At 46.8% G+C, this 26,740-nt stretch overlaps 1 protein-coding gene across 2 annotated transcripts in view; it reads left to right on the forward strand.

The window, feature by feature from the left end:
* Positions 1-26,740, forward strand: part of LOC148442616 (ankyrin repeat and SAM domain-containing protein 1A-like) — a 151,414-nt gene that overhangs the window by 61,631 nt on the left and 63,043 nt on the right. For both annotated transcript variants that reach the window (XM_088463724.1, XM_088463725.1), the window contains exon 3: positions 10,765-10,921. In XM_088463724.1, the coding sequence (XP_088319850.1) occupies positions 10,765-10,921 (157 nt within the window). The remainder of the gene's footprint in view (positions 1-10,764; positions 10,922-26,740) is intronic.

Below are 26,740 nucleotides of genomic sequence, written 5' to 3' on the forward strand. Positions count from 1 at the left end.
AATACAATAAGTGTAAATCTTATATATAAAATTCATTGGTCTGTTTGTCTGTCTGTCCGGTTATGCATTCGGACACCCCTGCACTGATTGGGGTGAAACCAACACGAGGTGATCCAGTTGGATCCTGGCCAGGTTTTAGGGGGGGTTAGGGTCCTGGTCAGACCTCCCGTTGTACTCTGGGAAGAGCTCTGACCCGGGTAGCCTATTCTGAGCCTTCCACTGGATGGATTTGGACAAAAACTTCACAGTGGTAACATTGGAACCCAGAAGACATACTAGGGAGTTGAGGTCCCGGTCGGACCGCCCGTTGTACGCTGAGCAGAACTTTGACCCAGGGACGTTGGGCAGAACAATTGACTGCTACTCTGTGCATGATTTTTGTGTGTGTCCTGTAAGACCAGGGATGGGGAACCTCCTGCCCGGGGGCTACATAAGGCCCTCAGAATCATTTGGCCTGGCCCTCTGAGCTTTTTTATGCTAGACTCATCTGGCTAGCAGGGTGCCTAGAATGGCACACTGCAGACAGAATCTATGCAGCAGTGCCGCCTGGAGCGTCCTTGGGAAGCTTCAGGTGGTCACACAGCTGCCCTTACAGTTCCCCCGAGCATCCTCAGGATGCTCCGGGCATTGCTGTAATCACTGGCAATTGTTGCTCTGCCCCCATGTGATGTCACGCGAAGGGGGCGTGGCAGGCATCGGGCCCGCAAATAATGTTATGTAGATCAAAGTGGCCCTTGGCAGAAAAAAGGTTCCCCACCCCTGTGTTACTCTTGCCTGCAGTGGGTGTACAGCTAGGTCATATGTCTGTCCCTAGGAGTATGTCTGTTTCTCGTTTAGTGGTTGAAGGCAGAGAGCCTTAGCTGAGAGCGTTCCTTCAGCATATGGAATTGTATGCTGATGACAACAGACGCCATCCATTGGTTTTGGGGAACAGGGCTTGCTCTCAGGGTTTCTTGATTCTGGAGTAGTCTAGACTTCCTTTCCATTTCCTTCATCTAAGGGCGCTGTTCTATGCTTTAGCAAGAGGAAGTTCTCTGTAAAAACAGTACAACAATGCCACGTTAGTGGCATTCCTTGATCATCAGGGGTGTTCTTAGTGTCCTCTTGCAATGGAAGAGATCCACCTTATTTTGCTGAATAAAATGTGCTGGTTTTCTCAGCTCAGAGTATCTTCAACCTGCTCATTAGTCTTTAATCAGGTAGCCTTTCTTCAGCTGGTGAAACCTATGGGTCAGCCAGAATTAATATGAGCATCTTGGTAGAACCCCAGGGTGCAAAATATCTGCTTCATAACCTGGGATCCGAGGAGTTTCTTGTAGTTACCATGCCTGTGTTGTGGAACTTGAATTTCATTTACACGTGCCCTAGGGCTTTGTAAAAAATGGAAGGTGTTCGTCATCCTGGTTGCTCTGGTTTAGCCACAAAGAGAATTGTACATGGACATTCTAATATGGCAGAGGGACCATTCTTGGCAGCTTCTACCAAAGCCAGACCGGTTACCCTAAGCACTTTTCTTCACCTGAGTTTACAGCAGCTAGCTTTAACAACGTGGCTGTTAAAGTCATGATCTTTTAGAGCGAAGGGTTTGTCCCATATGGTGATTCAGGCTATGATTCAGCTTCTGCCAGAAATTACCATACAGTAATACTGAAACATATATCTTTTAGTGTGATAAGGGTTTACTACTTTGTCCTTTATGTTACCTATAGATGTGTCCACATACATCTATCCTTCATGCGCTACAAGTCACACCACACAACGTGGGAACGTCGTGTGCCTCGGTAGCGCCGAGTGTCTTTTGTGCGACTTTTTACCTTCAAATGCGTCTTACTCACACACTGAATATTTAGCACAAGCAGCTTCTGCTGATTACAATGATATGCAGCATGCCCATGTTCTCTGTGTGTCTACGGGTGTATCTGCAATACAAAACGCTGCGTTGGTGTCAGAGGCTGTAACTGTAACGCAGCGTTTCGCATGCAGATACCCCTGCAGACACACAGAGAACATAAGCATGCTGCATATCATTTTAATCAGCAGCTGCGTGTGCTAGCTATTCGCATCACTGTGAATAAGACACATTTGAAGGTACAAAGTCACACAAAAAGACGTTCTGCGCTAAAGAGTCACGAAACGGCATGGTGCTGTTAGAGGGGCTGTTTAACGCAAGGAGGCTAGGTGTATGAGGACACATCTGTATGTTGCTATACTGCTTGCTGCAATGTCTGTATGGGGTGGTTGAGACTTAGGTTTTGATTTGGGAATAAAGCAAGAAAGAGCAAGTAACTGTATACCTAGACAAATTATGTAGTAATGCAAGGGGTGTCAATTTTTTTTTCTGCATGCGTGGTAAATAATGGCTACTGTTGCATGTAGCCCAGAAATGCTGGACCGCTTTATTTTTAAACTGCAATTTAGATTTCAGTTTGGACGCGCCCCTCTCAAATCTAAATCTCTGCACATTTTAAATCTGCCCCACCTGCAGTACAACATGGTTTTACAACTGTGCAGGGTTACTTGCTCTTTCTTGCTTTATACCCAACTTTGAATCAGGCCCTCAGTTCTGTAAAGAGTCATGTTTTGGCTCTTCTGATTTTCATTCAGTGAAAACTGGCCCTGTTGCCTGAAGTCCAGATGTTTTTACGGTGTACTGCATGCACAACCTCCATTTGTGCCTCGTATATATGTTTGTGGGATCTTAAAATTGCCTTGAATTTGTTTGGCTGTTTCATTTGTTAGGAGAGTTTGAGATCTAGCATTTTTTTAATTTTTTTTATTTAGCTGGACTATAGGTCTTGTTTTCTCATTTACCACTGTCCTTCGGATCAAGCTTTCATTTCAGCCAAAAGTGGTCTCCGGGTTTCGGGTGTGGATTAACAGACAGTAAAAAGGTCGACAGTGTCTAAATAGACACCAGATATTAGACAGTCAATAGGTGGACAGGGACACGCTAAAGGTTGACAGGTCGACGTTATTTATTATTTTTTTTAACCATACTCTTCTACCTAACCCTCCCTCCTGGTGCTCAACCCTAACCGTCGGGGTAGGTGCATGACCCTAACTGTTCCTTCTAGTACCTAACCGTCCCTCCTGGTGCCTAACCCTAACCGTCGGGGTAAGTGCCTAAACCTAGCACAAAAAAATAAATAAATCACGTGTTGACCATTTTTCTTTGTGGCAGCCGTTTTCACGCTGACAAGTATCTGTCGACCATTTGTATCTGTCGGCCTTCTTACGTGGCGGCCTTCTTACGTGGCGGCCTTCTTACGTGGCGGCCTTCTTACGTGGCGGCCTTCTTACGTGGCGGCCTTCTTACGTGGCGGCCTTCTTACGTGGCGGCCTTCTTACGTGGCGGCCTTCTTACGTGGCTGCCTTTTGTCCCTGTCGACCTATTCACTGTCCGAACATCTGGTGTCTATGTAGACATTGTCGACCTTTTACTGTCTGTAACTCCTGGGTTAAATAGGGTATGTGATTCCAACTTTGGACTTGTATAGCTATAGTGAAGAAGAGCTCTCTATTTCTTTATTTGATGTGGTTAGAGCCTTGTGGACTCAAATTCAGAGGACCAGCGATACCCGTAATACAGATGACCATTCACGTCGTCTATAATTTACAGAAAAAGAGGAATTATGTAAACTTATGTACTTTTTATTTTTTGAAGTCCATTGGGGAAATTCTTTGCCTGTCGTTTATACTCTTTGTTACCACTGTTATTTGGTGTGTTAGGAAACCATAGTTCTTTCCTCTCTATCCTCTCATGTGGGACTTTGTTAAATATAACGGAAGGGCTCCTCATTCTCCTTGACTGTTTCCCAACTGCTGAAATCCTTGCGCTAGTGTAAATAATTTAGTTTTTCCACTCACAGCTGCTATTCCAATCAGTCAGTACCAGCTGGCTAGTTAATTCTCAAAACCAAATCTTTGTCTTGATAAAGCTCCCTGAAGGAAGTGAAACCGGTCGACAAAAGGATAATAGTGCCCACAGACTGCATCCAGGCAATCCAGATATACCTGCTCTGTCACATTGTGTGGACCTGTACCATTTGGAGGACTTATTCTGCGCGAAGTGAAGGGAATCAGCTTCCGGAGCTATTCAATACACTGCACAGCTAACCCCGACTAAGTATTTCTTCTCACACCCCTCCGGGGATGCGAGCAGAAATCAGACAAAAGTCCCGGCGCGAGGCTGTTTTCTGCCCATCGCTCCTGGAAAACAGCATCGCGCCGGGAAGTTAGGTCGGGGAATGCCCGTTTTCATGCCTTAAACAGGGTGTTTAGTCGCAAGAACGGGCATTCTCCGACTAAACACCGTGCACAATTGAATAGCTCCGTGAGCTATCTCCCGGTGCTATTTACATCGCGGGCAATTGAATCGAGCCCTATATGTACGCAACTAAACTATACAGGAGACTGTGACTAATTGCATTTCATTAGTGAGGATTTATACTCTAGTTACCTGGTTTCATATTTCATATCGTTTTATACCAGAACCGATTTAAGTCCAAGGGACACTATTTTATACCTGTATGTTTTATTATGTGGTAGATTTATTATATCTCATGTGTGTCAAAATTGCTCATTTTGATTATGTATATTAAATTTGTTATATTTCTCCTTCATCCACTAGGGGACACTGGAGCTTCATGACAGTGGGGTATAGACGGTGGGTTGAGTTGAGCCTGGCACTTTAAAAATCTACAAGTGTGACTGGCTCCTCCCCCTCTATGCCCCATCAACCCCAGTTTTTAGAATGTGCCCGAGTAGAGCCGGTGCACAGGGGCTGTCTCCAGCCCTTATATTAATTTTTATATAGATAAAAGAATCAAAGTCATCAGCAAAAGGACAGGCAGACTGTTAGCTGTGACAGTCTGCCTGCATCGTGGGAGCCGCCAGAGAGGGGACCACACGGCTACTGCAGCCTGTGTCCGGTCACCCTATGGAGGGGAGGCTGCTTTAGGCAGTTAGGAGTCATCAGACTCAGCGGGGCCCGCCACAGCTACCACTGGCTTGTGTCCGGGTCCCCGCTCTCCCCTCACTGCCCAGCGCTCTGGCCGCAGCAGCCCGGTGAGTAGCACACCTCTCCTGACTAGCAGGAGAGGTGAAAATAACTGCTGGGTCTGAAAACAGTGCGCGGCTGTCAGTGCCACGCTGGCGTTGTGATAGAACACCGGCGCTGGCTGTTAGGTAGGCGCGCTCACAGCAGTCCTACCTCTGCGTGCCGGTGCTTGTGTAAAAGGCACCGGCACGGTTATCACTGGCGGCGGTCGTGCCGCTGGCCCCCGCTGTCAGTGCGGGGACAGAGAACGTCCCACTGTATAAGTGTATGCCGCGCGCATACAAAGCGGCGGCCATTAGGAGGAGGAGCTTATGGGTCCCTCCTCCTCTTCCTCCTTCACTGCCTGGGCTAGTTTGGCGCGCTCTGAACGGGAGTGGCGCCTCAGAGAGACTGCAGGCACTGAGCGGAGGGGGAGAGGAGAAGACTGAGAGCAGTGGAAGCAGCTTCTACAGGGGGTCTGTAAATACAGAAGGTGGTTTTAACTACTTTCTGGTCCTATTGACTGCTCCTCCCTTATATGCCTGTCTGCCCTTGTTACTGAGTTGCATTATTCTTGAAATTCTGCTCCTCCTATACTGCTCTGCCTGCAATTTGAGTAGCATTATTATTGAAATTCTGCTCCTCCCTTATTGCTCTGTCTGCTCCCATACTTGAGTAGCATTATTATTGTAATTCTGCTTCTCCCTATACTTCTTCTGCATTCCTGAATTGTATGTGGTGCTTGTCTGTGAGTACATGATGACATCCAGGACAGAAAAAACTGCATCACAAAAGCTGTTTGCCTGCACTAAGTGCAGGAAGAAGTTTACCCATGCTCGCTCCGAAGGGTCTTCCCTGTGCGAGACGTGTGAAGCAGACAGTGCTAACACGCAGTCTGTCACTCCCTCCTTCATAAATAGTTTGGCCGGGGTCATGGCGGACCTTTCTTCTGAATTAGCCGCTTCCCGTAGGGAACGGGAGTCTGCCAGAGATCTATCTGGCACATCTCACCCTTCTTTTCTAGCAGAACCAGCGTGGGCTCAGAATTTAGTCCGCTCGGTGAATAGCCTTGCTCAAGCGATGGTTCTGCGTCTAAAGCTCCTGAAGCTACGGTAAGTCGCTCATCTAAAAAGAGGGCTCTTCCGGCGGTTCTCCAGTCGGATGAGGATTCGGCAGCGGATCACTCGTCTCAGGAGGAAGGGGAGATGCTGGGCGAATCAGACGTAGAGACTTACTCACAAGAACCTGAGGCATTGCAGGGTATTGACGCACTCATTCTAGCGGTAAGGGAAGTTCTTAAGATTTCTGGCCAGGAAGCTCCAGAATCGTTAGAAGACTCCTTATTTGCCAGGTCACAGAAGATGGCCGTCACATTCCCTGTTTCTCTCCAGTTGGATGAACAGATGACGGCAGCCTGGCAGAATCCGGACCGTAAATTCCAGATTCCTAAGCGTTTTTTCTCTCTCTACCCATTTCCTGCGGAAAATAGGAAGAGGTGGGAAACCTCAGAGCGGAGATTAGAAACCACTTTGAAATCCATTTATACGGCCGCAGGTGCACTTCTCCGGCCGGCCTTGGTAGGATCTTGGGTCAACAAGGCTGTGGAAAAGTGGGCGGAACAATTGACTGAGGGTCTTAGATCCAGCACTCCGCGGGCAGATCTGATTACCTTGGCAGAACATATTCAGGAGTCTGCTGTATACTTAGGAGACGCCTCCAGAGATATCGGCCAGGTAGGCGCTAGGATTTCTGCTTCGGCGGTCTCTGCTCGCCGGGCACTTTGGCTTCGTGCCTGGCAAGCGGATGCGGAGTCAAAAAGAGCAGTGGAAGCTCTTCCTTTCACAGGCGATATTTTATTTGGTCCAGAGCTGGACAAATGGATCTCGCTGGCCACTGGAGGTAAGTGTACTTTTCTACCTTCATCAGCACCTCCTCCGCGTCGCTCGTTTAGGGGACCTTCCTTTTGTTCCTTTCGAGCATCGGCAAGATTTCAGGGACGATCGCGAGGTTCGTCTTCAGCGGGGCGAGGAGGCCGTGCTAGAGGACGTCAAGCAAATATTGGCCGCCGTCCAGATCCCAAGCCAGCAGACAAGCCTGTGGCATGACGGGCTCCCATCCCATCTCGGAAATCCGAAGGTGGGGGCTCGCCTCCAGCGTTTCTCGGAGGTTTGTAGACGGACTTCTCCAGACACTTGGGTTCGAAATCTGGTATCTCAAGGGTACAAGATCGAGTTCGCTTTCACTCCTCCTCGGCGTTATTTTACAACAGGTTTGCCCGTCGATCCCTTGAAGCAACTAATTTTGCGTCAAGCGATCGAGAAACTTTTGCAGGCCGAGGTCCTTGTGGCGGTCCCCACTGCACAAAGACAACAAGGGTTTTACTCAAACCTTTTTGTGGTTCCGAAACCAGATGGGTCAGTCAGACCCATTCTGAATCTGAAATCCTTGAACCAGTATCTTTCATTTCACAGGTTCAAGATGGAATCTCTCCATTCTGTCATTGCGGGACTAGAGGCAGAAGAGTTTCTGGTGTCGATAGATATCAAGGACGCCTATCTGCATGTCCCAATTTGGGTTCCTCACCAGGCTTTCCTCAGATTTGCCATCAGGGAAGCTCATTTCCAGTTTCAGGCCCTGCCATTCGGTCTCTCGTCAGCTCCCAGGGTATTCTCCAAAGTGATGGCCGTCATGGTGTCTCACTTGCGCTCTCGGGGGGTGACGATAGTTCCGTACCTAGACGATTTACTCATCAAGGCTCTGACGGCAGAAGTCCTTTTACACCAAGTGTCCCTTACACATCAGATTCTCATTCAACATGGATGGATTGTGAACTTCCAGAAGTCTCAGTTGATGCCGTCCCAGAGACTTCAGTTCCTAGGAATGATTCTAGACACTGTTCTGCTTCGTATATTCTTGCCAAGGGACAAGGCCATAGCCATACAGGAGCTGGTTCGCCTAGTGCTCAGACCCAGGAAAGTATCTGTGCATCTTTGCATCCGTCTCCTGGGGAAAATGGTGGCTTCCTTCGAGGCCATCCAATTCGGCAGATTTCACTCCAGAATATTTCAACTGGATCTTCTGTCTCAGTGGTCCGGGTCCCACCTACAGATGCATCGGCTGGTGCGTCTGTCTCCCCGGACCCGCATATCCTTGCTCTGGTGGCTTCGGACGGAGCATCTGTTAGCGGGTCGGCGCTTCGGAATTTGGAATTGGACCTTGGTCACCACGGACGCCAGCCTCCGCGGATGGGGAGCGGTGGTTCTGGACAATCACTTCCAGGGGCTTTGGTCGCAGCAGGAGTCCCTCTTACCAATCAATGTTCTCGAACTGCGGGCAGTCTACAGAGCTTTGATACAGGCTGCTCCTCTGTTACGAGGACTTCCGGTTCGGATACAATCCGACAACGCCACGGCAGTGGCATACATAAATCGCCAAGGGGGAACCCGCAGTCGGATGGCAATGAGAGAAGCCAGTCGCATCCTTCTGTGGGCAGAAAGACACGTAGGGGTCATTTCCGCAGTGTTTATTCCGGGGGTCGACAACTGGGAAGCGGACTACCTCAGTCGTCAGGATCTTCATCCCGGGGAGTGGTCCCTTCATCCCGAGGTCTTTCATCAACTGGTTTGCAGATGGGGGAAGCCACAGATAGACCTGATGGCATCTCGGATAAATCATCAACTACCCCTTTACTGCTCCAGCACCATGGATCCGGCAGCGGTGGGAGCGGATGCTTTACTGATCCCTTGGCCGTACAGCCTTGTGTACCTGTTCCCACCGTTTCCGCTCCTCCCTCGGATTCTCAAGCGGATCAAACGAGAGTCGTCCACCGTCATCCTAGTGGCTCCGGATTGGCCTCGTCGGGTTTGGTACTCCGATCTTTTATTCCTTCTGGCAGACGAACCTTGGCCTCTTCCGCTACGATCGGACCTTCTACAACAGGGTCCATGTGTGTACCCGGATTTACGGCGGCTTCGTTTAACGGCGTGGCTATTGAGACCGCCATCCTAAGAAGCCATGGAGTTCCTAGGTCGGTCATTCCTACCATGCTTAGGGCTAGAAAACCGGTAACATCAGCGCATTATCATCGCATTTGGAGGGCTTATATCTCCTGGTGTGAAGGTCGTGGATCCTCCACTTCCTCTTTTCATTTACCACGTCTTCTTCTTTTTCTTCAAAAAGGCCTCGATGCGGGGTTACGCTTGGGATCGCTTAAAGTGCAGATTTCTGCTCTTTCTATTTTTTTCCAGCGTCGCCTAGCTCTGATTCCGGAGGTTCAGACCTTTTTTCAAGGGGTACTTAGAATTCAGCCCCCCTTTGTGCCACCCACGGCTCCTTGGGACCTGAATCTTGTTTTATCTTTTCTTCAGTCATCCACCTTTGAGCCTTTGCAGGAGGTGGAATTGAAGTATTTGACTTGGAAGATGATCCTTTTATTGGCCCTGGCTTCGGCCAGACGTGTGTCTGAGCTTGGAGCCTTGTCCTGCCGTTCCCCTTACTTGATTTTTCACGAAGATCGGGCGGAACTTCGTACCCGGCCTTCCTTTTTGCCCAAGGTGGTCTCGGGTTTTCATCTGAATCAGCCGATTGTAGTGCCAGCGTTGTCGGACTCTTCTGGGGATTCTCACTCCTTGGATGTGGTTCGGGCACTTCGCATTTATGTGTCCCGTACTGAGGGGCTACGTAAATCAGAGGCTCTATTCGTCCTTTATGATGCTAATCGGCGTGGCTGGCCTGCGTCTAAACAAACTTTGGCCAGGTGGATTCGTCTGACTATTCGTCAGGCATATGTTGCTTCTGCTCGACCACCGCCGGTATCCATTTGCGCATTCTACGCGCTCTGTGCGTACTTCTTGGGCGGCACGTAGAGGTGTCTCGGCTTCACAGCTTTGTAGGGCAGCGACGTGGTCTTCGGTTCATACTTTTGTACGTTTCTACAGATTTGACACTTTTGCGGCTTCTGCTTCAAATTTTGGTCGTAGTGTCTTGCAGGGCGTTCAGCACTCTCCCCCCCAGGAGGGTAGCTTTGGGACGTCCCCACTGTCATGAAGCTCCAGTGTCCCCTAGTGGATGAAGGAGAAAACAGGATTTTGGTACTTACCGTTAAATCCATTTCTCCAATTCCACAGGGGACACTGGACGCCCACCCAGTGCTTCTTGCCTGTTCTCAGTTGCTTGTTCTGCTTCAGTTCTGTTGCAGTTTTGTCTGTTTTTATTGTGTGACTGTTTATCACTGCAGCCTGCTGTGTTCTTGCAGTGTGTCAGTATGTTGGATGTTTCTTTTCCTGTTCTCCTTCTCTGTTCTTCAGTCTGTTCTCCGTCTCCTCTCGGGCTCAGTTCTTTAAAACTGGGGTTGATGGGGCATAGAGGGGGAGGAGCCAGTCACACTTGTAGATTTTTAAAGTACCAGGCTCAACTCAACCCACCGTCTATACCCCACTGTCATGAAGCTCCAGCGTCCCCTGTGGAATCGGAGAAATGGATTTAACGGTAAGTACCAAAATCCTGTTTTTACTAAGAGAAATCTTGTCTAAATATTTTGTTTCAAAGTGAAGTGGTTATTACATTGTAGTAAATTTTAGTAAGCTTCACTCTGAAGCACAATCCAACACATCTATTTGGTTTCCCCACTCTCTTGCACAAACTGTTCCAATCATCTTTTGTTAATTTCTATATTCAGCAATGGAAAATTTCCACAGACTAATATTGTGAATTCTGTCTTCCAATAGGGAAGTGGTGGAGGTTCTGTTAAGGAATGAAGCTGTAACAAATATTGCAGACTGTAAAGGATGTTTCCCATTACATCTGGCAGCATGGAAGGGAGATGCTCACATTGTACGTCTACTCATTCATCATGGACCTTCACATGCTAAGGTCAACGAGCAGGTACATTTTTCCTTTTAATGCTATATTTATTTTTAAGATTTTCTGAAAAATTATTAAATATTGTCATATAATGGTTGAGCTTATTCTTTAAAGAACAGGTAATTCTCAGTCTAGGAGAGGTTCACCTTCATGTCTATTAGCTAGATTTTGACATTAGTTTGATTTTTATTTTCACATTGAGCCACAAAGTTGGCCTCATAATTTAGTAAAGCAGTTTATCCTACGTGTTCAATTTTTTTCCCCTCAAACATGGGGGATATTGTTCATTACGGCAGGAGTAAAGAGGGATAACAATTATTTTTCTTTACCCAGTATAATATAGCATGTTCTTTATGGCTTTACTAGTTAGCAGCCCGTCCAAATGACGGGACAGTGTCGCGCACGCGAAAAGTCCAGTTTGAGCACTGAAATGGGTCACTTTCGGTAATTTTTGGGGGCTTGTGAGTAGAGATGTCAGCGCCGAATTTTCTGTGCGCCCGAACAGAGCAACAATTGAATTGCTCTGACGGATTCCATCTAGTGGCAGCCGGCACACAACAAGCTTGTATCCCCCCCCCCCCCCCATGGAGGTGAGGAGCAGCGTTAGCTATATATATATATATATATATATATATATATATAATCAAGAAGGTCCCGCACTCACGGCAAAAAAATGTCAATATCAGGGTGCTTCCACGGACGTGTGAGTCCACATACAGAATAGACTTTCCAAAGGAAGGATGCACTCTCTGTGTAAAATAATATGCACAATTTATTCATCTTCAAAACATCCAAGTAGTACAGAAGAATTCAATATTCATGGTCGATGTTTCGGTACAAAGCTGTACCTTTCTCAAGACCTCAGTTCAATAAGTCATACATGAAATATCGTGGTCAATTGATGTAACAATATCTGTGAAACATACAAGAAATAAACAATGATCTGTCTATCAGGCTCCCTTCCGACAATAAACAAATGAACACAGTTGATCAATGTGTCCCACTCATGTTATGTTATAACACGTGAGTGACATTTAATAATATAGGACAAGTGTATATCGCGCCTCCAGTTAACCAACACACACCGTGTAAGTGAGCCATTGACTATACACCGCACATGTGTAAACGCTGCCATGCATTCATAGCGTATCTAAAAATATCCACAAAGATACAATAAGGTATTAATTAGTTATATAGCCACAGATGTGTGCCAAAAACGTGTGAGCACAACACCATGATGAATTCATAGATACCTGTATGAGTATAAAAATTGTGTGGCAGCGCTGGAGACTGAGTGTAGTCAAAACAATCAGACCTACAAACATGCAAAATATCAAGATGTGATATATGGCTAATAAGCCCTTAATTCACACTTAGTTAAATTGGCATCAATATAGTTTACCTGGTGCGCGGTGGTAGATAGAAACCCAGCTGGGGCGGCGGCGTCTGGCGGGCGCGTGTGTGTACTCATACAGGTATCTATGAATTCATCATGGTGTTGTGCTCACACGTTTTTGGCACACATCTGTGGCTATATAACTAATTAATACCTTATTGTATCTTTGTGGATATTTTTAGATATGCTATGAATGTATGGCAGCGGTTACACATGTGCGGTGTATAGTCAATGGCTCACTTACACGGTGTGTGTTGGTTAACTGGAGGCGCGATATACACTTGTCCTATATTATTAAATGTCACTCAGGTGTTATAACATAACATGAGTGGGACACATTGATCAACTGTTCATTTGTTTATTGTCGGAAGGGAGCCTGATAGACAGATCATTGTTTTTCTACTTCAGGGTCCATAGGGTATCCACAGGATACCTTGGGGTATAGGTGTGACGTCAGTCGCAGGGCACCAAAGAGTTAAGCTTTCAGCCTCCCAGGATGCACTAGGTCCCCCTCCTATACCCCGCCCCCGAGCCAAGGCACCCCAGTTTAGTTTGGTGCCCGGCCGGAGTCGGGTGCACCTGTTGGAGTGGGGGCTAGAAGAGCCCCTGAAGCTTATTCTTCATGCAGCTGTGGCTGCACAACTGGATGAACAGCATGGACAGTCAGTCCTGACGTCCATGCTGTCTTCCCTACACCCCGCCGGTACCAGAACGCCGGTACTGATCCGGGGATGCTGGTGGGCGTCTGGGGTCACAGCTAGCGGTGACCCCAGATGCTCCGGACCATGGCCGGATTCAAGGGGGACAGAGGTAAGCAGCGGGGTCCCGCGGTGGGTCCCCGCTGATCACATGGTCCTAAGTCCCCAGGCAGGGGGCTCCCTGGGGACTGGCTGCAGCGTGGAGCCAGGCGACCAACCTGCGCTTCCACTACCCCCTGGGACAGCGGACCGCAGCAGAGCGGTAGCGCTGCGGCGTCCCAGGGGTTAAATGCATGCCAGGGGAGCGCGCCTTCCCTGTCTCACAGCCGGCGCCTCCCCCGCTGCACACAGCCCTCTCTGCATGCTGCCGACTGGTCCTGTGGCAGCGCTCCTCCCCCAGGCCAGCCTCCTCTCTGCTCCTCGGCGGCCATCTTCTCCAGAACGCATGGTGAACGCTGCTGGAAGCGCTGGAAGGAAGCATCGTGGTCTGGGTCCCCCCGCATACCTCTCCTCCGCTGTGGTCAGGTCTGTGTATGCAGCGCTGTGTCCTACCAGGCCCTGTGTCTGTGTAGTTGAGTGATCAGCGCTGTTAGTGCAGGAATTGTTATTTTTCTGCATTGTATGTGACTGTGCTAGCGCTGCTGCCTGTAATCTTTTCTTCTCTAAACTGTCAGCTTTATTACTGTCCCTGTTCTTTCTGCTAAAGCCCTTGCGGTGCGGTGCTGCAGGGTGGTCTCTCGCCTATTTAATACTTAATTGGTGAGAGAGGTCACATACGTGGTGCCATCATGTCTGAAAGTGATTTTCCCCTCCGGCTACAGTGTACCACGTGCAAGTACCGTTAGCGGAGGGGGAGGGTAGCGCGGAGGGCCTTTGCCGGCAGTGTTTGTCCATGGCGCGGCCTATTACGGTTACAGCACCGGTACAGGAGCCGCCCTGGGCTTGTTTCGCTCAGGCGTTAACAGCTTTAGTGGGCCAGTTAGCTCCGCAGCCCGCGTTTACTCCGATGGGTTTGTCCCAGCAGTCTGTGGTGTCGTCACCCATGCAGGGGTTCCCACGACAATTGGTGGTACCCCACAGTCTCCCTATTTCCCCGCTCCCGGGTTCTCAGGAGCCAGCGTGGGTTAACTCCCTGACGAGTTCTGTACAGCACTTGTCGGATGTGTTGCAAGGGGAGTCTGTGATGCGGTCTCATAAAAGGCCGGTGGCGTCTCTGTCCGCTCCTTATGAGGATGACGAAGGGACGTCTGATGATGGGGAGATTCTAGATCCTTACGATCAGGAACCTCTCCATACTAAGGACGCTGATGCTAAAGTCCAAAGTATATATTCCTGGACTTATTCGGGCGGTCCGCACAGCCTTGGTGATTGAGGACGAAGTTCCCCCAGCGGCTAAATCTAAGTATGCCTTTTTCAAAGATGTGAAGGGCGATGCCACAGTCTTTCCTCTTTCGGGTCAGTTGGTGGACCATTTAGAGGAGGCGTGGAAACAACCTGGCAAAAGATACCAGCCGCAGAGACGCCTGGCGGTGGCTTATCCGTTCGCGGATAATTATTTTGCGAAGTGGGAATCCCCTCCACAGGTGGATTCTCACGTGACCCGTCTTGTCCGTAGTGCCACATTGCCGATGCCATCCATGTCCTCCCTTAAGGATGCTACGGACCGCAAGGTAGAAATCTGCCTGAAGTCCGCTTATTCCCTTGCAGGGGGGGCAGCACGGCCGGCTATGGCCATTTGCTGGGTTGCCAGAGCGATGGAGCGCTGGGCGGATTCATTAGAGGCTTCTTTTGAATCCGACTGTCCGGCCGATCAGGCGGAGTTGATTGGCAATCTCCGTGATTCGGCCACCTACATCAACGAGGCGGCTCTAGACATTAGTACTCTGGTGTCTAGAATTTCTTCAGCAGCGGTAGCTGCTCGTCGCACCTTGTGGCTGCGATCCTGGAAGGCGGACGCAGATTCCAAGAAAGGTCTGGAAGCGTTGCCGTTTACCGGAGAAGTTCTCTTCGGTCCGGATCTGGATAAGATTGTGGCCACGCTGGCGGCAGCCAAATCTGCCTGTCTCCCGTCGGCCGCTGCTCCTTCTGGTTCGGGACCATCGTCCTTTCGGTCATCTAGGGCCCAGGGCAGGCCCAAACCACAGTCGTTTCCTTGACAGGCTGGCCCTAAGAAATCGGTCAAGCCCCGGAAGCAGGCATGGAGTACCAGACGTCCGGCCCCCAAGCCAGATGACAAGCCTGCGGCCTGACGGTCCGGGCCTCCCTTTGGGGGATCCCAGGGTGGGAGGCCGCCTGCTACAGTTCGCCCAGTGTTGGTCGACTACTACGACAGACACTTGGGTTCTGGAGGTGGTTTCCCACGGATACGCCCTCTCCTTCCGGCACAGACCCCCGGCTCGCTTCTTCACCACGGGTCTCCCATCAGACCGGAACAAGGCTACGGAGCTGCGGAAGGTATTGCACACTATGCTCCAGGCTGGAGTTATAGTGGCGGTTCCATTCTCCCAGAGGGGCCAGGGTTTCTATTCAAATCTATTTTTGGTACAGAAACCCAATGGGTCATATCGTCCGATTCTCAACCTCAAAGCACTCAACAAGTCTTTGCGGGTCCCGAAGTTTCGGATGGAGACCCTACGGTCCATCATTCTGGCGCTGGAACCTGGGGACTACTTGGTGTCATTGGACATACAGGACGCTTACCTGCATGTCCTTATTCTTTGGCGCCATCAACAGTTCCTCAGGTTTGCAATCAGCAGCGACCACTTCCAGTTTCGGGCGTTACCTTTTGGCCTGGCAACAGCACCACGTGTTTTCACCAAGGTGATGGCGGTCATGGCGGCTTCTCTGCGGCTGCAGGGAGTCCGCATGTTGCCGTATTTGGACGACCTGTTATTGGTGGCAGGATCTCCAGAGCTCCTGTTACGCCACTTGGACCTGACCATTGCACTGCTGCAACGGCACGGCTGGCTAATCAACTGGCAGAAGTCCACTCTAATCCCGTCTCGGAGGATTCTGCATCTTGGAGCCTTATTGGACTCGGGACAGCAAAGGATCTTCGTGACGGAGGACAAGATCTCTGCTTTACAGTCAAGGGTGCGCAGTTGTCTGCACAGCCGCCGGGTGTCCTTACACTCGGCGATGAGGTTACTGGGCTCCATGGTGTCGGTGTTCGACATGGTGGAATACGCCCAGTTTCACTCCAGACCTCTGCAGCACCTGATCCTGTCCAAGTGGAACGGGCTGACTCAGTCTCTGAAGTCCCAGACGATTGTGCTCACCCAGGAGGTTCGCCTGTCCCTTACGTGGTGGTTACAGACGACCCACCTCAACAAGGGACGTCCGTTCTGGGTTCCAAATTGGGTCCTGTTGACAACGGACGCCAGTCTTCGGGGCTGGGGAGCAGTTTCGGGTCCACACTTGTTCCAGGGCAGGTGGACGCCGACAGAAGCGGAGCTTCCAATAAATATCTTGGAACTCCGTGCGGTCTTCAATGCTCTCCAGCAGGCACAGCGGTTTCTCCAGGGTCGCCCGGTGCAGGTCCAGTCGGACAACGCTACCACCGTGGCCTACATAAACAGGCAAGGAGGAACTCGCAGTCGGGCGGCTCTCGTAGAGGTCTCTCGGATCCTGGTTTGGGCGGAGCGCAATCTTCCGGCCATATCAGCGGTCTTCATCCCGGGAGTGCTCAATTGGGAGGCGGACTTTCTAAGTCGCCAGGACGTTCATCCGGGGGAATGGTCCCTGCACCCGGACGTTTTTCAACTACTGGTGGACAGGTGGGGTCTTCCAGAAATCGACCTCATGGCGTCCCGGCATAACAACAAGTTGCCGGTGTACGGGTCTCGCACAAGAGACGAAGGGGCGTCTCTGGTGGATGCTCTGTCCGTCCGGTGGACGTTCCGGTTCGCATACCTGTTCCCTCCGGTCTCCCTTCTTCCACGGGTAATCCGGAAATTCAAACAGGAAGGAGGGACGCTCCTGTTGATAGCTCCCGCGTGGCCCAGACGGCACTGGTTCTCAGACCTTCAGGGTCTGTCCGTGGACATTCCTCTGCGGTTGCCGCTACGACCGGACCTTCTGTCTCAGGGTCCTTGCCTTCACCCGGACCTAACTCGGCTGTCTTTGACGGCGTGGCTGTTGAGACGGCCATGCTGAGGTCCCGGGGGTTTTCCAGCTCTGTGGTGCGTACCATGTTACGAGCTCGGAAACCGTCTTCCGCGAGGATATACCATCGCGTGTGGCATAAGTTCTTCCAGTGGTGTCGACCGAGAGGTTATGCACCGCGGGAGTTTCGTCTGTCTCGGATTCTCGCCTTCCTGCAAGCGGGGCTAGATCATGGGCTTCGCCTTGCTTCTTTGAAGGTACAGGTTTCGGCCCTATCTGTCTGGTTTCACCGTAGGATTGCTACAATCCCGGATGTGCGCACCTTTATGCAGGGTGTTCTCCGCATTCAGCCGCCCTTTGTTCCACCTGTGGCGCCTTGGGATTTGGCTGTGGTCCTGAGGGCTCTCCAAGGACCGCCGTTTGAACCACTGGGCTCAGTGGATCTTAAATGGCTAACAGCTAAGACTGTTTTCCTTCTGGCCATTGCTTCGGCCAGACGTGTTTCTGAGTTAGGGGCTCTTTCTTGTAGACCCCCTTTCTTGTTTTTTTATGGGAACAGGGCAGTGCTCCGCACTCGGCCCGAGTTTCTTCCCAAAGTTGTTTCCCAGTTTCATATTAACGAGGAAATAGTTGTTCCGGCCTTTAACTCACCGGGTCTTTCCGTGGGTGAGGCCTCTTTGGATGTTGTGCGGGCCTTAAGGACTTATGTTGACCGCACTTCTTCGTTTAGGAAGTCGGACGCTTTGTTTGTCCTCTTTGGCTTCCGTAAAAAGGGTTGGCCTGCTTCAAAGCAAACTTTGGCAGCCTGGATCCGTATGGCTATTTCTGAAGCTTATCTTCATGAAGGCCTACCGGTCCCTCCTTCTCTGAAGGCTCATTCCACTAGGTCTGTGGGTCCTTCGTGGGCAGCTCGACGTGGTGCCTCGGCAGTTCAGATCTGCAAGGCTGCTACGTGGTCTTCTGTCCATACCTTCGTGAGGTATTACAGGTTTGACACCTTCGCCTCTCAGGATGCTTCCTTCGGGCGGCATATTCTCCTTTCTGCACAGGAGCGTCCCCACCCTTAAAGGATACTGCTTTGGGACATCCCCAAGGTATCCTGTGGATACCCTATGGACCCTGAAGTAGAAAATATGAGATATGGTAAGAACTTACCCTTGTTATCTCTATTTCTACGAAGTCCATAGGGTTCCACAGGACTCCCGCCCTGTCGCACCTGTGCTGCAGATGGGCTTTGCTCTGGTCACCGGTTTTCCGTCTCCCTCTGGTGAGAATGTGATTCTTGTATGTGTCCAGATCTTTGTTCTCTCTCTTCCTTCTCCTCCTCCGGCCTATGGCTTGGTAACTAACTGAGGTGCCTTGGCTCGGGGGCGGGGTATAGGAGGGGGACCTAGTGCATCCTGGGAGGCTGAAAGCTTAACTCTTTGGTGCCCTGCGACTGACGTCACACCTATACCCCAAGGTATCCTGTGGAACCCTATGGACTTCGTAGAAATAGAGATAACAAGGGTAAGTTCTTACCATATCTCATATTATTTCTTGTATGTTTCACAGATATTGTTACATCAATTGACCACGAAATTTCATGTATGACTTATTGAACTGAGGTCTTGAGAAAGGTACAGCTTTGTACCGAAACGTCGACCATGAATATTGAATTCTTCTGTACTACTTGGATGTTTTGAAGATGAATAAATTGTGCATATTATTTTACACAGAGAGTGCATCCTTACTTTGGAAATTCTATTCTAGATATAGATATATATATACAGGTTGAGTCTCCCATATCCAAAATGCTTGGGACCAGGGGTATTTTGGATATCGGAATATTCCGTATTTTGGAATAATTGCATATTATAATGAAATGTCTTGGAAATGGGACCCAAATATACACACAGAATGCATTTATGTGTTATATACACCTTATACACACAGCCTGCAGGTCATTTTAGACAATATTTTTTATAATTTGGTGCATCAAAAAAAGTTTGTGTACATACATGAAATTCATTTATGTTTCATATACACCTTATACACACAGTCTGAAGGTTATTTTATACAATCTTTTTAATAATTTGTGCCTTAGACAAAGTTTATGTACATTAAACCATCAAAAATCAAAGGTTTCATTATCTCAGTCATGCTGAAAATATTCCGTATTTCGGAATATTCCGTATTTCGGAATATTTGGATATGGGAGACTCAACCTGTATATACATACAGCCAGGTGCATATATATTGGGACATTGACAGAATTTTCATATTTTGGCCTCTGTTCACCACCACAATGGCTTTGAAATGAAACAAACAAGATGTGCTTTAACTGCAGACTTTCAGATTTAATTTGAGGGTAATTACATCCAAATCAGGGGAACGGTGTAGGAATTACAACGGTTTCTATATGTGCCTCCCACTTTTTAAGGGGCCAAAAGTAATGGGACTATCAACTCAAAAGCTATTTCATGGACAGATGTGAGTTATTCCCTCATTATTTCATTATCAATTAAGCAGGTAAAAGGTATGGAGTTGATTCTAGGTGTGACATTGGCAGTTGGAATCAGTTGCTGTCGACTCTCAATATGAGATCCAAAGAGCTGTCACTATCAGTGAAGCAAGCCATCATTAGGCTGAAAAATCAAAACAAACCCATCAGAGAGATGGCAAAAACATTAGGTGTGGCCAAATCAACTGTTTGGAACATTCTTAAAAAGAAAGAGCGCACCGGAGAGCTCAGCAACACCAAAAGACTCGGAAGACCACGGAAAACAACTGTGGCGGATGACAGAAGAATTATTTTCCTGGTGAAGAAAAACCCCTTCACAAAGGTTGGCCAAATCAAGAACACTCTCCAGGAGGTAGGTGTATATGAGTCAAAGTCAACAATCAAGAGAAGACTTCACAAGAGTGAATATAGAGGGTTCACCACAAGATGTAAACCATTTGTGAGCCTCAAAAACAGGAAGACCAGATTAGAGTTTGCCAAACAACATCTAAAAAAGCCAGTACAGTTCTGGAACAGCATCCTATGGACGGATGAGGCAAAGATCAACTTGTACCAGAGTGATGGGAAGAGAAGAGTATGGAGAAGGAAAGGAACTGCTCATGATCCAAAACATACCACCTTATCAGTGAAGCATGGTGGTGGTAGTGTCATGGCGTGGGCATGTATGGCTGCCAATGGAACTGGTTCCCTTGTATTTATTGATGATGTGACTGCTGACAAAAGCAGCAGAATGAATTCTGAAGTGTTTTGGGCAATATTATATGCTCATATTCAGTCAAATGCTTCAGAACTCATTGGACGACGCTTCACAGTGCAGATGGACGATGACCCGAGGCTAAAAAGTGGAATGTTATGCAATGGCCAAGTCAATCCCCTGACCTGAACGATTGAGCATGCATTTCAATTGATGAAGACAAAACTGAAGGGAAAATGCCCCAAGAATAAGCAGGAACTGAAGACATTTGCAGTAGAGGCCTGGCAGAGCATCACCAGGGATGAAACCCAGCGTCTGGTGATGTCTATGCGTTCCAGACTTCAGGCTGTAATTGCCTGCAAAGGATTTGCAACAAAGTATTAAAAAGTGAAAGTTAAATTTAGGATTGTTTAGTTTGTCCCATTACTTTTGGCCCCTTAAAATGTGGGAGGCACATATAGAAACCGTTGTAATTCCTACACCGTTCCCCTGATTTGGATGTAATTACCCTCAAATTAAATCTGAAAGTCTGCAGTTAAAGCGCATCTTGTTTGTTCCATTTCAAAGCCATTGTGGTGGTGAATAGAGGCCAAAATATGAAAATTCTGTCAATGTCCCAATATTTATGCACCTGACTGTATATACAGTACTTGTCAAAAGTCTGAGCACAGCCCCTGAAATCGAATAGAAGCTTGTTTATCGTACACTCTGATACTTTGTCTATGAATGGAGTCAACAAGTTTCCTGAAAGCTCCAAAGCAAAATGAAATAGTGAACACTCTAGGATGCGCACGTATTGCAGCCTAAATCACACTCTCAGTAAGCACCATCTATAGGCTTAAAAAATACAGAATAAAACACAAAAAGACAGTGGATTCTGGCGCTACGAAATAAAGATACTTAAATGTCCATGTATCTCTGTATTCAGAAGTTTTCTTTTCCTTTTGTTTCTTCTTTCAATAATTCTCCGTGCATATAAAAAATAAACATAAAAAATATAATGATAGTGTAGTATGTTTAGATACTTGATATACACTTTCAAAGTGTGGATGCAAAAATGTGGATAATGCTCTCCACCCTTTACATGCAGGAGGACATACTTCACACAATAGTAGGTAGTTGCTCATCCATATAGTGTTTTACCACCAACACATAGGCATGCACTGTACAAATATATCGTACCCAACTCACACTAAAGGCAGAAGGTATCCATATATAAAGGTATCTTTTATATATATATATATATATATATATATTAGGGATGTGCAGGCTCGGATAGGTTCGAGTTTGCACGTGGAGTTCGGATTTTTCCCTCCAAAAAAACGGAACTCAGAACGAGGCAAAACGTCATCTTACATGGACGAACATCATCATTCCTGGTCTTTTGTCCAGGAATGATGATGTTCGTCCATGTAAGATGACGTTTTGCCTCGTTCTGAGTTCCGTTTTTTTGGAGGGAAAAATCCGAACTCCACGTGCAAACTCGAACCTATCCGAGCCTGCACATCCCTAATATATATATATATATATATATATATATATATAGGCAAGCATACATGCAATCATCATCGAGTAAAGCGTACCCTTACTCACAAGGGACGAAGTGTAGATAATCACATAAAGGTTTCTTTGTGGGATAGCTTATCACTGATCCCTCAGGATACTCCCATAGCAGATAGGTGTAGACACGGAGAATATCCAGTAAAAAACACATTTATTCAAACACAAGACATAAATAGACAGGTAAGATCCCAGGAAGCGTCTATGAAAAAGATAATCACAGCCTAAGTGCCAGAATAGAAAGTCTGGACAATGGCACTTACAGGTAAGTGAGTCTGTTCAAAGTCCAAATAGCATTCCTGTATCAACAACCGGCCTCCACTCCACCAACGCGTTTCGATCCCGGCCCGGGATCTTTTTCAAGGTGTGCTGTGGTAATGCTGGTATAGCGTATAAATACTGCACTGGACCAATCACCATCCGGGGGTGTCCACGAGCGTCCTAGTCTACATCACTTCCTGTTTACTCCGATCGTCATGGAGATTCAGGCTTGGTGTCACTCTAACCCTTCCTGTTTGGTGACATAACCAGGAAGTTAATACCGTTTCCATAGTAGTTGCCATAGTAATGTAAACATTGAGTCCCCACCGGAAGAATCTTTTTAAAAACGATAAAATATCTCAAAGACTAGGAATAAATAACAATAAAAACTACAGTTAAAAAAGAAGACATACTTTAAAACCATATATAAAATACAGAAAAGGGAAAGCTATTACATAAACCACTTCAATTCAAAATCGCTATTTAATCCCTTTGGTAACAGCGTTTGACATGAATGTATCAATTTCATCTCCATCTTGGCTAAGTGTCGTGCCATATCCCTCGATCTTATATTGTTTTTAACTTGTTTAAGGCCAAGAAATTTTATTATATGATCTGTAGAACAATGATGTATTTTCTTAAAATGTGAGGAGAGCGCATGCGTCTCCAAACCATTTCTTATGTTCCGTAAATGTTCTGTAATACGGACTTCTAGGATGTTAAAAGTCCGTATTGCAGAACATTTACGGAACATAAGAAATGGTTTGGAGACGCATACCACAGCACACCTTGAAAAAGATCCCGGGCCGGGATCGAAACGCGTTGGTGGAGTGTAGGCCGGTTGTTGATACAGGAACGCTATTTGGACTTTGAACAGACTCACTTACCTGTAAGTGCCATTGTCCGGACTTTCTATTCTGGCACTTAGGCTGTGATTATCTTTTTCATAGACGCTTCCTGGGATCTTACCTGTCTATTTATGTCTTGTGTTTGAATAAATGTGTTTTTTACTGGATATTCTCCGTGTCTACACCTATCTGCTATGGGAGTATCCTGAGGGATCAGTGATAAGCTGTCCCACAAAGAAACCTTTATGTGATTATCTACACTTCGTCCCTTGTGAGTAAGGGTACGCTTTACTCGATGATGATTGCATGTATGCTTGCCTATATATAAAAGATGCCTTTATATACGGATACCTTGTGCCTTTAGTGTGAATTGGGTACGATATATTTGTACAGTGCATGCCTATGTGTTGGTGGTAAAACACTATATGGATGAGCAACTACCTACTATTGTGTGAAGTATGTCCTCCTGCATGTAAAGGGTGGAGAGCATTATTCACATTTTTGCATCCACACTTTGAAAGTGTATATCAAGTATCTAAACATACTACACTATCATTATATTTTTTATGTTTATTTTTTATATGCATGGAGAATTATTGAAAGAAGAAACAAAAGGAAAAGAAAACTTCTGAATACAGAGATACATGGACATTTAAGTATCTTTATTTCGTAGCGCCAGAATCCACTGTCTTCCTGAAAGCTCCAGTTAGTCAAAAATGGCCACAAAGAACTGTGAGTTAAGTGTGGAAACACGTGCTCAATTCTTTGTTTTGAGGGAAGAAGGTTATTCTTTCCGGCAAATCCACAAATGGTTGAAGGTATCCGCTGGGGCCGTGCATCAGGCTATTGAAAGAAAGTCAAAAACCGGTCAAAATGTTACAAGACAACAAACTGATTGTCCAAAAACAACAACTGTTCGTGAGGACAACTTCATTGTGACTACTAGCAAGCGCAACAACCGCTCTGGAAATAAGCAGGGAGTTGCTGAAAAGTTGTTCGCAGCCTATGTCCGATAGGGCGGTGGCCAGGCGCTTGCAGGAATATGGCCTTAGCGGTAGGGTTGCAGTAAGAAATCTACTTCTACGTGCTACAAACGTAGCAAAAAGGTACGCATGGGTTAAGAAGCATAAGGATTGGACTGAGGAACAGTGGAAGAGGGTGCTTTGGACCGACGAATCGAAATTTGTACTTTTTGGCTCGCATCGCCGGGCTTTTGAGCGTCGCCGTCCAGGGGTGCGCTTTCTCTCAGACTGTGTAGCTCCAACAGTTAAGCATGGAGGAGGATGTTTCGCGGGCAACCAAGTTGGTGACTTAGTCAGAATCAATGGAATAATGGATCAAAAGGTGTGCCACAACATATTAGTGCGTCATGCGTTTCCCTCTGGAAGGCGACTTTTGGGTCAGAACTTCGTTTTCCAACAAGATAACGATCCAAAACTACATCCAAGTTGTTTACTAATTATTTGCAAAAGAAACGAGACGCTCAAGTTGTAACAAAAATGGAATGGCCACCTCAATCAACAGATGTTTCACCCATCGAGCTTTTGTAGGAAGAACTAGACAGGGAAGTCCGAAAACAGATGACTACCAACACTGAGGGCCTCTGCGAGGCTCTTCAAAGCTGCTGTAGTCGAATGGATCGCCAAAAGCTGGAAAAATTAGTAAATAGGATGCCAAGCATATGCAAAGTGCTTATCAAAGCTAAGGGTCATCACTTCAATGAAAGCAGACTACCTAAAACTACCTAAATAAACTTGCCTAAAAGTCAAAACAAGTATTTTTTTGGTTTTTGTTTCCTTATTGTTCAAACAGTTGTTTATTATGTAAACAAAGCCAATAAAACAGGTTTTATTTCGTTACTGTGCGGTTAAATTGAAAATTCCTTAAAATACATCGGTGTGCTCAGACTTTTGACAAGTAGTGTGTGTGTGTGTGTATATATGTATGTGGCACATAAAGGCGGCACTCAGAGACTTACAAATGGAGTATGCAAAAGCAGAAAATGTAATCCATCAACGTTTCGGGACCTCCTGTACTGTACATCCTGAAGAAGGGACGGGAGGTCCCGAAACGTTGATTAAATTTTCTGCCTTTGCATACACCATTTGTAAGTCTCTGAGTGCTGTCTTTATGTGCCACATGTATCGGGGGTGCCGTTCCCTGTAAGGAGGGCACCAGGAGCAGGCATATCCATACCATTTATTGGGAGTGCCGGATCAACTGTGTTTCATTATATATATTTATATATATATATATATATATATATATATATATATTTTATTATTATAATACTCCTGGCGTCGGCACTCCCATTCAACCACAATTATAAACCGCGGTGCCAGTCAAAGAGTGAAACAGTAGAGACAAGGCAGCGGCACTCAGCGGAATCACTGAAAATAAACGGACACTTCAAAGATATCCTATAGCATGACCAACGTTTCGGGTTTATTGCAACCAGTCTTCAGGATACACCTGAAGACGGGTTGCAATAAACCAGAGACGTTGATCATGCTATAGGATTATCTTTGAAGTGTCCGTTTATTTTGAGTGGTCCCGCTCAGTGCCGCTGCCTTGTCTCTACTATATATATGTGTGTGTGTGTGTGTGTGTGTGTGTGTGTGTGTGTATATGTGTGCATATATATATATATATATTTATTTATTTAGCACATAACATTAATCTTCTCGTCTTTCTATGATCTATCTAGAACTCCTGCACTTTATTCAAGGTCATGGTATGGTGTCAGAATGTCAATGGGTTCTGAATGTTAACAGTCACAATGTTGACATGGTCATTAGGTCGACAATCAATATGTAGACATTAAGTTTGACATGGCTAAAATGTCGACACGTTCAGAATTTCGACATATGGTTTATGGTTTACAACTCTAAAAATCAACAACATTTTTTGACATTTCGGGCCGTATTCAATTAAAGGCGAAATCTGCTGTTTTCACCTTCGTTGGCGAATCGGCCGTCTGATCTGCTGATGTATCATCCGATAGATCGACTGTGAGGCCGATTTGTGGCCGATTTTGCCAATGACGGCGAAAAAACTGCCGTTTTTCACCTAAAACTGGATAAAACTTTACTCCAGCCTAGGGCAGGCGAAAAAATTAGCAAAACCCCTATTTTTGGGTAAAATTTTGGGGATTTCTTATAGAACTTTGTGGACAGCCCCCCTAATGATACTTTAGCAAAAAAAAAAAATCGTAAGTTGCGTACTTTGGCAAGAAAACTACGCTGAAATTTCGGTCAAATTTTTTTTTTTTTCCGGGAAAAATGCGTTTAACGTATTGGGTCTGGCATTTCGGAGGGCCAAAAGGATGTGCCTAGTGTTTTAAACATCGCTCGTGGCTGGCGCCGGTGGTTTTTTAAAAACGCCTGCACCAGCCACGTGCGATGTTTGAAACACTTGGCGCATCTTTATGGCCCTTCGAAATACCAGCCCCAATACATTAAACGCATTTTTCTCGAAAAAAAATAAAATAAATGTGAAATTTCAGCGGTCGTTTTTTGTCAAAGTACGCAATTTACTAAAAATGTTTTCGCTAAAGTATCATTATGGGGGGCTATCCAAAGTGTTCTTTAAGAAATCTCCACATTTTTACAAAAAAAAGAGAGATTTTGCACATTTTCCCCCTTTTTTTTAAAATGGAGAAAGTCTTTTCTCCATTTTTACATGAAAAGTAGTCGATAATATCGCTGCTATTTGAATACGGCCCTTTGTGTCGACGTGTTGAATGTCGACATTCTGAACACGTTGATGTGTAAACC

The sequence above is a fragment of the Taudactylus pleione genome, unplaced genomic scaffold (genome assembly GCF_031769625.1).
Source record: "Taudactylus pleione unplaced genomic scaffold, aTauple2 ptg001437l, whole genome shotgun sequence".
Lineage (NCBI taxonomy): Eukaryota > Metazoa > Chordata > Amphibia > Anura > Myobatrachidae > Taudactylus > Taudactylus pleione.